General features: G+C 41.1%; 1 protein-coding gene across 1 annotated transcript; it reads left to right on the plus strand.

Annotated features, from left to right (window-relative positions):
* The first annotated feature begins 476 nt into the window (after window positions 1-476).
* Window positions 477-9,286, plus strand: LOC144267955 (histone-lysine N-methyltransferase SETMAR). The gene is made up of 2 exons (XM_077822411.1): window positions 477-614; window positions 5,389-9,286. Exons 1-2 carry the CDS (start codon window positions 519-521, stop codon window positions 6,205-6,207), a joined length of 915 nt encoding a protein of 304 aa, XP_077678537.1. The 5' UTR covers window positions 477-518; the 3' UTR covers window positions 6,208-9,286.
* Window positions 9,287-13,171: the final 3,885 nt, after the last annotated feature.

Below are 13,171 nucleotides of genomic sequence, written 5' to 3' on the forward strand. Positions count from 1 at the left end.
AAGTCAGGGTGCAACAGCACCCTGTCAGATTGTGTTGGGGCAATACAAACAATGTCATCGCCTGTATGTGAAAGTCTGTCTGTCTGACACGCACAATGTCATTGTGTGAGAGAGTGTGTCTGGCTGACACACACAATGTTGTTGTGTTTGTGAGAGTCTGTGTCTGTCTGATGTGCACGTCGCTGTGTGTGTGTCTCTGTCACACACTCAGTGTCTGAGAGAATGTCTGTGTCTCACACACAATGCCATCAGATGTGTGGAGGTGTCCGTGTCTCACACACGCACACAACGATCTCTTCCTGTGTGTGTCAGAAAGAAAGACCCTCTTCCACGGTCGGCCTCCCCACCTGTGGTCCCTTTAAGAGAACACACGCTTCCGGGTCTCCGCCTGTGAAGTCATTCATCTCGGCCAATCACACAAGGACATGTCGCTTGGGAGCCAATCCGAGGGGAGGACGGTGGGGTTTGTTGCCATGGCGACAGCAGCCAGGCCTAGGCCCCGGCTGGCCGCGGGAAGCATGGAGGCGATTCCCCAGGAACAGGACCTGAGCCGGGGGCTGGAGAGCCTACCCGTGTCGCTGTGGCCGCCGTCCGAGGAACCCCCGCCCTTCCAGGTAGGCGGCGGCGGCTCCGGCCCATCACGCAGCGGCAGCTGGCCGGGACAAGTGGAGAAGCCGCTGCCGCGCCAGAGAGAGACAGAGGAGCGTCGGCCCAGGCCGCAGCAACCCCGCCCCCCGGGGAGCCGAGCGCGCCTCCAGCGCCGCTGCTGATTCAAAGGCCGCCCGGGCTGCTGGCGCCTGTGGCCGAGCCCACGAGCCCCGCCCGCTGGGTGCCGGGCTAGGATCCGTGGCTGGGGTGAGCAGGGCCCTGCTGGTCCGGGCACGCGCTGTCCGGTCTGAATTCGCAGAAACGAGCTCGGGGCTCGGCGAGCCTTGCCCGAATGTTACACTCGAATTGGCGGTCCCCCTTGGGCCGTGCGGTCTGCAGTCTATGCTGCAGTGCAATCGAGGGCTCTGTGGCCTTAGCCAAGAGCCCTCTCCGTGCGGGAAAAGTTCGGCTGGTGCTGAAAACAAATCAGCACACGCCCTCAAACGGTATCAAATTAAATGTATGCGTTCCCCGGCTGGGGAGAGGGAAATACACGTGTCACGTTGAAAGCCGTACATAAAATGGGGCTTCTGGAAACAGGTACCGTTTCCGTGTGCCATAAATCTTTAATAGGTGCAAAGGAAGTTCTGATTGCTGGCCCCAAGCCTGAAACTGCACCCCCAGATTGCCGTTTCAGAGTAGCAGCCTGTGTTAGTCTGTAGCCGCAAAAGGAACAGGAGGACTTGTGGCACCTTAGCGACTAACACATTTATTAGCGCATAAGCTTTCGTGGGCTACTGCCCACTTCATCGGCTGCACAGAATGGAACATATAGTAAGAAGATATACACACACAGAGATAAGTTGGAAGTTATGCAAACTGTGTGCATGTTATTGTAGGATAGGGGCCCGAAACTGGTAAACGTTCTAAAGTGCCCCTTCTGAAACAAATCTGGGCTTAGAAAATCCTCACTTCTGTCTAGAGATACAGGATGGGTGAGATGATCTCTTTTAGTGGACAACTTCAAGAAGCTTGAGTTCAAGAAGTTGTCCAATAAAAGATATTACCCCACCCACCTGGTGTTTGTAATATTCTGGGGCCAGGCTCCAACATTTTAGATCTAGGAATAAAATGGTTTAATTTCCCGTAACTTGCAAAAATAAAACCCCACCAACATGGTTGGCTCTTCCACTTCTGTTCAAGAAAGATTTTTTATAAAATATTTTTAAATAGGTAGAATATAGCTGAGTACATGTATTTTAAAATATCCTCTATTTGGATGCCCTGCTGATGTGTTTTTACTTATTTACATTCTTTTGCTTTCCCCAGCCACTTGGCCATTTAAAAAAGATAAAGCCCAAGAAAGCATGATTTACAGCTTGTACCTGCAAGGCTCAGTAAATAAGCAAATAGTTGAAACAAACATTACTTTTTAAAAAGTAACGTTAGTACATCTTTTTGCTGCTATCTCTTTATAGATTAATGGGGAATCAAAGCACCAATTTTAGCTGGTCTCAGGTTAAAAATTATATTTTGCACTTTTTTTTTTTAAAGGAAGCATCCTAGATCTTAATGGAAAAGCTCTTCTCTCTAAAACATTTTCAGTTGTACTACCTCCTTTTTCCTTGCTGACAGTTTTTACAGATTTTAATTTTAAAGCCATATCTCACCTGCTGGTCTCCAGAAATAATATATTGCCATAAGTTAATGTATAGCCCAACCATTAAAACAAGTGCATTGCTAGCAGGGATTATAGTTATTTCTTCAGTAAAACGGAATCAAAGAATGAACTTGACAGGCACGTTAGAGTGCCACACTGTGTGAGGTGGTTAACACAATAAATTATGTGAAAGTTTTGAAACGTTAACAGTCACTTCTCATTCTAACTAAGTCCTGATCCAACTCCTAATGTATCCAATCTCTTTTCTAAACTATTCATAGAGAGTTACAAGCAAATTCCCCAGAGGTGTATGGCTAGTTAGATTTTGATTAAGTGGTGGATTCATAGGAAAACAGAATTTAAGAACCTGAATTCCCATAATGAAAATGGAGCCACATATTGGACTAAACATTACATTCATTTTAAATGATGTGGGCTTGTGAAATTTTAGGAAAATAGGAAACTCTCTTGTCAGTGTATAAGGGAGTATCAAAGATAAGTGAATGTTAGAAAGATTCAGAACTTGCTCTGATTTAAACACAAGTGGCTGAGCAAGCTCCTACTTGAGGGAAAATAAACCTCTGAATGAACTGTTATGTTCCTGAGCATCCAGAATTTAACATAACAGGCCACTGTAACATTTTAATCACAGTATGTACTTTAGGTTTCAGTATAATATGCTGCCTTGCTTCAAACGGAACATTATAAAGAAAACAAGCATGACTCTGGAGTATCTTGTTATAAATACCTATATTTTGACTCCAAAATTTAGCGAAGTTTCAATCACCGTCCTTCATCATACGAATATTCACTCTAATGTGAATCTGGGCCTGCCAGGGGCATTTGTCTAATTTTGAAAGCATGAATTCCAGCTTTGTGTTGTCTGAACTAAACCAAATCCCTTCCTTAAGTGGTAACCAGGTTGAAATGCAATCACCAACTCATTTTTGTCCTCTGCAGATGCATCGATATACAGTTCTGAACACTTAGATACCTGCCTCTGCAACAGACTTTCCTCTTGTGACAATAAAATCACTAGTACTGGGTCTGAATGTGACAAGATATCTACCATCTCAAAATGTAAAGCTTTTTGGATTATATTAAAAATAAAAATGATGGCTAGAAATTATTTTCAAAGTCAAACACTGTTCTCATAGAGCTTTTAAATTGGCCTAAGAGGTGTGTGTTTGATAAAACAGTAATACTCTGTTTAAATAATTTACTCTATCTCACAGTGATTTATATATGTAGATTAACTAGGAAATTAACATCACCATCTGCTTGTCTTTCTGTCTATTATGTAAATAAATAGAAGCATAGTGTATGCCTTTTCTATTTTAAGGGATTCTTTTGTGCTCAGAATAATTAACTCATGTCTGGGCACTCTAGATAAAATTAGATGCATTAGTTTTGTGGTGGGGGGGGGGTGAGAATTTATCTCTGGTTTATCCAATGGGCTGGTTTTAGGAATTAAATCATTAATGTAGCACTCTGCATATTCACCTTAAATCCACATGGACTAGGATTTGCATTTTAAAAACTGGTCTCAAAAGAGTTCATCTACATAATTAGCAAATAGGAATTAGAATAGAAAAAATATAAAGCTGTTTTTAATTGCCCACCCCTGCCTCTCCTAGCTAATTCACCTAGACACCCATCTTCACTTTTTAAAAAAAAATTGTTTGTTTCCAGATTTTGGCATATATCCAGGAAGAGATTTTTCTGGATCCATTTAGAAGTCTACATCACAATTGCCTCCCTGTGGACAGTCTTATCTGATAGGTAGGGCCCCACCAAATTCCGGGCCATGAAAAATGCGTCATGGACTGTGAAATCTGGTCTGTAGTGTGCTTTTACCCTATTCTATACAGATTTCACAGGGGAGACTAGTGTTTCTCAAATTGGGGATCCTGACCCAAAAGGAAATTGCAGGGGGGTCACAAGTTTATTGGGTGGGGGTCGCAGTACTACTACCCTTACTTCTGAGCTGCCTTCAGAGATGGGTGGCTGGAGAGTGGCAGCTGCTGACTGAGGGCCCAGTTCTGCAGGCAGCAGTGCAGAAGTAAGGGTGGCAGTAACATACCATGCCATCCTTACTTCTACGCTGCTGCTGGCAGTGGCTTTGCCTTCAGAACTGGACTCCGGGCCAGCAGCCGCCACTTTCCAATTGCTCTGAAGGCAGAGTGGCCGCCTGCAGCAGTGCAGAAATAAGGGTAGCAGTACCGCAACCCCGCTCTACAACTCCTTTATGGGTGAGGTCCAGTAAAATTACACCACCATGAAATATCAGATTTAAATTGCTGAAATCATGAAATTTACAATTTTAAAAATCCTATGACTGTGAAATTGACAACTATAGACTGTGAATTTGGTAGGGCCCTACTGATAGGCCAAGAAATGAAAGATGATGGAGACTGAACTGCCTTCTTATTCTGAGAGGACTGGGTTCTCTTGGGTCGGGTTGAGATACAGTGGTGGGGCAGTGTATTCACTGGATCTGATCCATGATCAAAGACTTAAGAGCTCCAGCACTGTTACTTACTTCTTTCATGTCATGTTCACTTTTTTAAAAAGACATAAAAATACAGTAACTGGTAATGCTATTGTTAGGAACTACACAGTTGCAGCTGAGTACTGAAACTAAAGTAAAACACATTTCTGCTTTCACAACAGACCCATCATCACAATCAGTATAGATAAAGAGAGCTTTTGGTTTATAACTTTAAATTGGCAAAACTTTGAAACAGTTCCCCTCTGTAAATATGAAATATCGAAAGATTCTAGGAGTTACTAATTTACATACCAGATGCTTGAAGAACAGTGGTCATTTGAAAGGCAGTTATCACTATTAGGCACCTGGGAGATGTTAAATTGTAATGCACCTTATTTTTTTGTTTTTTCCTGTCTTTACAGGACACAGATCTCAAGAATGTTATATTGTAGTGAGCTGATTAGTATATGCTTTTTTGGGGGGGACAGGTTTTCAAAAGTGCCCACTATCCATTATTCTCACTGGAAGCTCCTGGGGGTCAAGGTCTTTTGAAAATCTGGCCCCTTTATTTTCATGAGAAATGTTGTGTTTGTCTCTGTGAAGGGGAGTATAGTTATCAAAATGATTTTAATTTATCATCTCTTTGCAGTACAGCCCAGAGCACGTGGCGGGAGCAGGAAAAGGCACTGACCCTTCTGAAATCACTTTTCCAGGATGTAATTGTCTTACTGCTTCCTGCGTGGCCAACACTTGTTCGTGTCTTCGCCATGGTGAAAACTATAACAGTTTATGCATCAAATACATAGGAGGTGAAGTGGACTATGCTAGACCTATTTTTGAATGCAATGCTATGTGCCATTGTGGTGAGTTCTGTCAAAACAGGGTTATTCAGAGGGGTTTACAATTCAGACTTGAGGTGTTCAAGACTGTTAAGAAGGGTTGGGGTCTCCGCACACTGGAGTTCATACCAAAAGGAAGATTTGTGTGTGAATATGCTGGTGAAGTTCTATGCTTCCATGAGGCATGTAGAAGAATACAGGCACAGACACCAGAGGATTCAAACTATATTTTAGCTGTGAGGGAACACTTGTATGATGGACAGATAATAGAGACATTTGTTGATCCTATAAATATAGGAAATGTTGGCAGGTTCCTGAACCATTCTTGTGAGCCAAATTTATTTATGGTTCCTGTCCGAATTGACTCACTGGTGCCCAAACTGGCACTTTTCGCTGCTGCTGCTATCTCTGCTGGAGAAGAACTTTCATATGATTATTCTGGAAGATTTCTTAATGTACCGTTAATCAAAAGAGAGCAGGGAATGTTGGAGGAAGATGATGTAATGAAAAAACCCTGTTACTGTGGTGCTAAATCATGTGTTGGTTTTTTACCATATGATAGCTCTCTGTGCTATACACCAGGCAAACAAACTTTTGGCAAAGTTTCTCAAGGAAACAGCTGTGCATAGGGATTAAAAAAGATTGATATAGGTGAATATAGCATCTATTGTCAGATGTGCCTAAACAAAAATGGAATGAGATTCCTTTGTGCTGCCACCCAAAAAAATGACCATAGGTCCCCCTCCCCCCACACACACACACAGCTACAGCAAGGGTAGAAGTATAATGGCAAGATGTGGGAGGGGGAAATAGGAAATGCCACTCCACCTAGCTTCAAGTGAAAGGTTAAATGACTCATTAGGACTATAGGCAAAGTGTAGGAAGTAATTGTTACGTACACTATAATCTTACACAGTTAGAGGCATAGGCTCAGGACACAGTGACCCCATAACTTTACATCTCAGTAAGGGTTAATACTTCACACATAGGTGAAGGAGGAATCAGAGCAGAGGCACTGCTGATGCAGAATAAACAGAAGCTCAGGCAGGGGTAAAGTGCTGCGGGTGACTATGTTAGACAGTATATGCAAAAGGGAAAAATGGTGTTTTCAGGAGAGGCGATTGCAATCTGCTTTACTGCTCTGACTGTTAGAGCTGGCCTTGGACAAAAGCCAAGACAGAGTTCCTGACAACTTGCTGAACAATCTCCTGTACTCTCAACTTGATTCCAGCTGGATGATGCAAGAGAGAGCTAAATGGGTGACATGTTGCCACAGCTAACCTTTTTCTGTTAAAACAAGAAAGCTTAGGATAACTTGCCACAGCTCAAAGGGAAGTTGAAGGTTTTGATATAAGGCCTGTTTCAGTGGACAGCGAGGTATATAGAAACAGATTGAATTAGAATGGTAGGTGCAGAAAAGAGGGAATTTGGGGAGATGAGTTAGATAAGGGGAAAAAATCACTTAAGAATTAAAGGTTTCGGAGTAGCAACCGTGTTAGTCTGTATTCACAAAAAGAAAAGGAGGACTTGTGACAGCTCACTTCATCGGATGCAGCTCACAAAAGCTTATACTCAAATAAATTTGTTAGTCTCTAAGGTGCCACAAGTACTCCTTTTCTTTTTAAGAATTAAATCTAGGGAAAAAAATCAAGGTGACAAGTGCAAATTAACAGTGGCATTTACAAAGGTGGCACCCGTTTTTGTTTTTTTAAACTGTGTGCCATTAATAGTTCCTGCAAACTAAAACTATTTAAAACATGAATTGCCTTCCCTGTTCTGGAGCCTGTTTGAAAATTAGGAGTCACTTTCTTTTATCCAACGCTGTAGCTGAGCCCCTCCTATTTCATGACCAGCTTTTACAGAATATTAAGTGAAATGTATTCCCGCCTCCCCATCTTTTGCCCGCTCTTCCTGCTAACCCCTCTTGACTGTAACTGGCTAGGGAGCTAATTCTGTTCCATGAACACTTGACTTTCCATTTTCTCCTCTGTTCCCTGAAATTGACTCTGTACCCCAGGCCTCCTGTGTGATCGTTCTAACTTTTTCTGAACTGGCTCCATCTCAAGGCATAGGCTCTGTTAGCCACAAGAGGGCACCAATGTAGATGTATAGTCATCCCTTCGAAATAGCATGCATCACCTCAGTGATGCTTCCAGCTGATGTTGGCAAAACAACTGAGGGAGTGTGCAGAAAATCCAAACTCCACTTTGTGGAGTAGTACAATACACGACCTGTGTGTCTGGCAAAACAGACTGAAGTGGTAGATGCTAATATACAACACCTTTGCGAACAAGCATCTGTTTCTGCATTGTTCAACAGATGGCACAGAGAAGAGGAGGTTTTTGTTTTATTTTATATTAGTCCTTTCAAGCATTTTTTTATGCAGTCAAATGTTTTGTTAGCCTGTTTTTTCTCTCAAACCAAATTGTTTTTCTGCCTTGGGTTATAAGGAACAGGGAAGCAGAGTTTTGTCATTGCAGATAGGAGGGATAGTGGTGTTTCAAAGATACATAAAGTAATGGCTACACTTTACAACTAAAAAATACAAAATGTTTAGCAGTATGAGTTAAGTTGCTAGTTTTAGGCCAGTTGTTGTGGACCAGTGACTGTCCCAAAACTATCCACTAGCACTGTTACTGATTGTCATCAGTCCATAACCATCTGATGGCGTCAGAGTACCTCCTCTTTCTCCCTTAGAAATGATTGCTTCTGCTAGTTGTGTATGGTGGAGGTGTACGTAAGAGAAACTTCCTATTTGTTGGTGTCTTGAGTAAGTAAAGTGCGGCAAGGGTGGCAACCAACTCACATATCCTCAAGAGATGAAATGCACAATCACTTAGCACTTAATTTTTCTTTGGGGGCAGAAGGAATCTTATTGTAAGTAAGCAGGATATTTTCAATTCAATTTCCATCTTATATCTATTTCTTTAATTTTGAGATTAACATTTTTATGCATGAGGCATCTGCACAAAAGAACCACTCTTGCCCCTACCTAAAACTGATCTTGACTGAACATTCCAGATGGAAGGGTTGAAAATGTAGAACATGAAAGATGTTTTAGAGCCCAAGGAAAGACCATACTTTGTTCCTTCACGGCAGGTAGGCCCCAATCAGGGCACAGCTACCCTCAGACCCTAGTTTAGAAAAGAAAAAGGGTCTCTCATGCCTTTCCTGTAATTCCATACAGGCTTTCTTTGTAGCATGCTTTAAGTCCAGTCTGTTTCAGTTGGGCTAGTTTAAAGATTTAGTGCTCCCCTACACTACCTTTTGCCCCCAGTTTCCAGTGTCCCATCCCCCACCCTTCCCCCAAAATCATACTACTGGGAAACCGACACTACCTTTGTGGTAAAATTTGAAGGGCAAGTAGATTCATCTATGCACTGCTTAGTTTTGGCTGCTGGACTAGCTTATTTGTAATGTTTTGTCTTGTGCTGTTGGGTGGTGAGGTGGTACAACATATATTAAAGTCAGTTTTTAAGAACAGGATAGATGAGTCAATTGCCAGTAGATCAGATTTAATTATAATTTTTTTAAAAAAACCTAAACCTGCATTTTACAACACAAAAATCCATTCAGTCTATAAAAACTATTTCAATGTATGCTTTCTGTAATACAATATGTACTCTAAGTGGTTCACTTACTGAGTAGCTCATGTTATCTTAATTCACTGTACCTTGGGTCTATTAAATATCAAAGTGTTCAAACATACATGTCTGTCCAATAAATTTGTAAACAAATCTGCTTTATTTGGGTACTTAGGAGTAATTGCAGGTATAGTATTGCAATGGTGGAGAACCTTCAGCAAGGTGGCTACTGTTTACTACAGTGCCTCAGAAGCAATATTGCACCTTTGCATTTTGATTTTCAGCAGTAAGGGGATGGCATGAATGGTTCCACGCCATACAAACATTTCACAGTAGGATAAGGAATACAATTCTATGAAACTAGTTCCAGTTCCACATGCTGCTGCTTTTCTAACTGGAAAAGATGGTCAGTGGCAACACCCTTCACAATCTGTTCCTGTAAGTCCTGGACATTTGCGAAACAAGCAGTGAGGGGGCCACTTCTGCCAAACACTTAAGGAAAGAACACTAAGGGTGGATGTTGTTAAAAGATAGTTCTGTGTGTGCTTAATTATTTGTTTTTATGTCCCATTCTGCTGAGTGAGACACTATTGTACTTTTAAGTTTGTAAGTAGTATGTATTTCCAATCATACTATTTGTCCTGTTGGAGCAGTCAGCACCTAAACAGTTACTTTAAATACACATTCTAATTTGCAAAAAGAAAAGGAGGACTTGTGGCACCTTAGAGACTAACCAATTTATTTGAGCATAAGCTTTCGTGAGCTACAGCTCACTTTACCCTCGTTTTTCTGAAGGATGTTGGCCAGATAGCAGCTCCAGTGATAAAATACACCTTCACTGTTTTCCAGATGTTAATTTGCAAAAGGAGTATCTCATCCACCCATCTTGGAAAGGGAAGAGCTTTGGTTTTGCTTGCTGTAACTGAGGTGCTAGTCTTTCCTTAGTTTCCCATTTTGACAACCCACACACTCCCTAAAGCCCATCTACAATTTCACTTCTGTCAAAGAAAGACAATTAGATCTTATGCTAGGATTAAATTTTTATGCAAATTTTGGAGTAATGCACAGAAGCCATCCAAGACAAGGTAGGATTCAAAAAATCAAATGCTTAAGAACAAAAGATCCTATTAGTATTACATTGTTTCAACTTTTAAACAATGTTAAAAATAAAGTCCCCAAATCTTAAGTTTTAGCAGTACAGCTGTAAGTGACATGAATGTAGCTTCTATCCTCAACGATGAGTTGAGTAAACGTATTTTTGCATTTCTAAAGTGCCTTTCAGCCAAGGATCTGCAAACATAAGGCTTCAAGTGTTGCCAAAGAGCACACTATTGCCATAAGTCAGAAGTCAGGCCCCAAACAGAAGAAACACTGCAAAAATGGGGAAAAAAGTGATAATTTTTCTCATTCGGTAGCCACTACCAGTTCTCTGGCTATCTCAGTGGTTCTCAACTCTGGTCCACTGCTTGTTCAGGGAAAGCCCCCGGTGGGCCGCGGCGTCTGCAAGTTCGGCCGATAGCGGTTCCCACTGGCTGGGGTTCGCCACTCCAGGCCAATGGGGACTGCAGAAAGTTGGAGCCACTATCGGCCAAACTTGTGGACGCTGCGGCCTGCCAGGGGCTTTCCCTGAACAAGTGGTGGACCAGAGTTGAGAACCACTGTGCTAGCTGCGTACAAGACAATGAAACAAAATGTACAAGGGTGTTGCCATAGTTCCCAGACAGTGGGCATGTGTTTATTGTGTGTGGCAGGGGGTGTTTTGTTTTTGAACACTGCTGTCTTACTAGGCAGGACAAGTTTGGGAAAATCATGTGCCACAATGGAAAGACTAAGGAGCTGCCTAATCTTATCATAACAGTGCAACCACTGCCTGTTTCATAGCACTAGTTTAGTAAATGTGATATAGCAGACAGAGGAAGTGTCCTTTCATTTTATTTATTACATGTCTCCATTGTTTTTCCTTATCAGCATTAGATCCCATTACTTTAGTTAATAATCCTTTTTTGGGAGGGGACCACTTCCCAATTTTAAAAAAAAAAGCCTTTATAAGCATAGTAGAGCTTTTTTGTTTTGTGGGGAAGTGTGTACACAGTCAGCCAACAGTCAAGTAATATTAATTAATCAAGGATTGATGTATAAAGCTGCAGTTATAGAAAATATGTAGATAGACAACATTATAGAATGCTCTCCTTGATCAGATTGGCTATCAGCTATATTAATTCCTAAACAAGATTAAATTAACGGGGACATGGATGTTTAAAACAGAAGGCATTTGGTTTTGAGTTTTCCCCACCTTCAAGTAGAAAGGTGTAGATTTGGCTTTGATATAATTCATTAACACATTAAGCAGTAAACTAAATGCTCTGGGCACGCTCAACTAGCCCTTGCTGTGTTTCTTCTCCATGATTTGACAGCCTATATTCATAACATTTGTGCATACAGCATGTACTACAAGCTACCTATCTGATGACAGATACATTAACTTCCATAAACCAACAGTAATGCTTTATTTTTCTTCTGATGAGGACTCCATTTTGGAACTGAATCATTACTTGACGCTGATGAAGGGCCAAGGGAATTTGATTGCTCTTTGCTGGACTGTCTTCACATACACTTTACTGCTGGATTTTCACCTTAGTCTCACTCTATTCTATAAGCATGTCTCCCAACTGTGGTTGTGGAGAATGACTTAAGTGGGTTTTACATGTGATTAGAGTTACAGCAGAAGGTAGAGACAGATTGAAGATCATATCTAATGATTCACTTTTGTCACTTCTATAGGTATGTTAATCCTAAAAGCACCATACTTAGATTTTGAGTTTATGGTTTTGCTCATGACTGGCACTCTCTGAACAGTGATTAATACCTTAAACTATTAGTTGAATAAGGTTTGGATTTCTCTTAGGAGAAATCTACATCTCAAGAGAAGTTCCACAGATTCTGTATCCTCATCTGCAATAGGGTTTCATCTAAATATTAAAAGAACACAGCACTTGATAAGACTTCAAGCTCTACTTTTTGGTGCAGAGAAGTCTTTTTCTCCCAAAACAGAATCATGCCTATCACTTTTTAGCTGGTATATTTGGATATCTAAATTAAAAGAAGGTCCAATCTACCTCCTATTCCTCACTGTAAACAACTTCTGTAATATTCCCATAGCACTGTATTTTTCCATCCCCTAAGATTAGATGGGCTTTTAAGATCAATTGAACTGCTTCCAATTATTCTCTTGTGAATATATTTGGCAAGGCTCCAACTACTTGGAAAAGTGTAAATTCAAAATGCATTACAGCCATATCAAATCTGCATTATTGGCACTGAACCAGAGGACATGGGTGAGTCTTGTATCTGCATGTAATGTATTTCTTTTCTTTTAGTCCTGGCCAGTTGATCTTTGTTTCTGGTGAGAGTGACCCAGACACTCAAGATATATGTACTTTCAAAACTAAAGAATTTGCTAGAACACTATCAAAGTAATACGTTGTCATTTGGTCCTAATCACTTTCATGGCAAGTAAGTGTTAAGTGACAAAAACACAGATCTTTGCTGTACTGCAGCTGTCTTCCTTGATTGAATAAAGGCTACTAGAATGCTACCTCTCTCTAGAAGAAGACTGAAAAAAGATTGAAGTGCATTCTCCGTCAGCTGCATCTCTACTAACAACTGCTACAGAGTTTTCAGACTTGTCCTATGAATTGCACGTAAGGTCTTCAAATAGTAAATATCCAATAAGTAAGATTGCTTTAGACTTTGTGTTATAAATTGTATCAATCTGTCCAAATAGCCTGTTCCTCCAAGGATTAGGCCCACCACAAAATCTGATCTGCCAATTCACTGTTCCATGTTCACTTTAATAATGGATCAAATCCAAACACCTCAAAAGGCCAAGAGTTTGGATTCCAACCCTGAGTGCAGTACTGTTCATCTTTCAACTGCCTGTATGTGTCGCAATGTGAGAAATTCAGTTACAACAGATTAATTTAAAAGTTGTTTTCCCCCCTCCATTTAT

The sequence above is a fragment of the Eretmochelys imbricata genome, chromosome 7, assembly GCF_965152235.1.
Source record: "Eretmochelys imbricata isolate rEreImb1 chromosome 7, rEreImb1.hap1, whole genome shotgun sequence".
NCBI classification, from domain to species: Eukaryota; Metazoa; Chordata; order Testudines; family Cheloniidae; genus Eretmochelys; species Eretmochelys imbricata.

Bases quoted from the DNA above. Each gene is read 5' to 3' on its own strand.
- LOC144267955 (XM_077822411.1), top strand. From the start codon at position 519: ATGGAGGCGATTCCCCAGGAACAGGACCTGAGCCGGGGGCTGGAGAGC. The intron at 615-5,388 runs GTAGGCGGCGGC...ATCTCTTTGCAG, and splicing joins AGGAACCCCCGCCCTTCCAG to TACAGCCCAGAGCACGTGGC.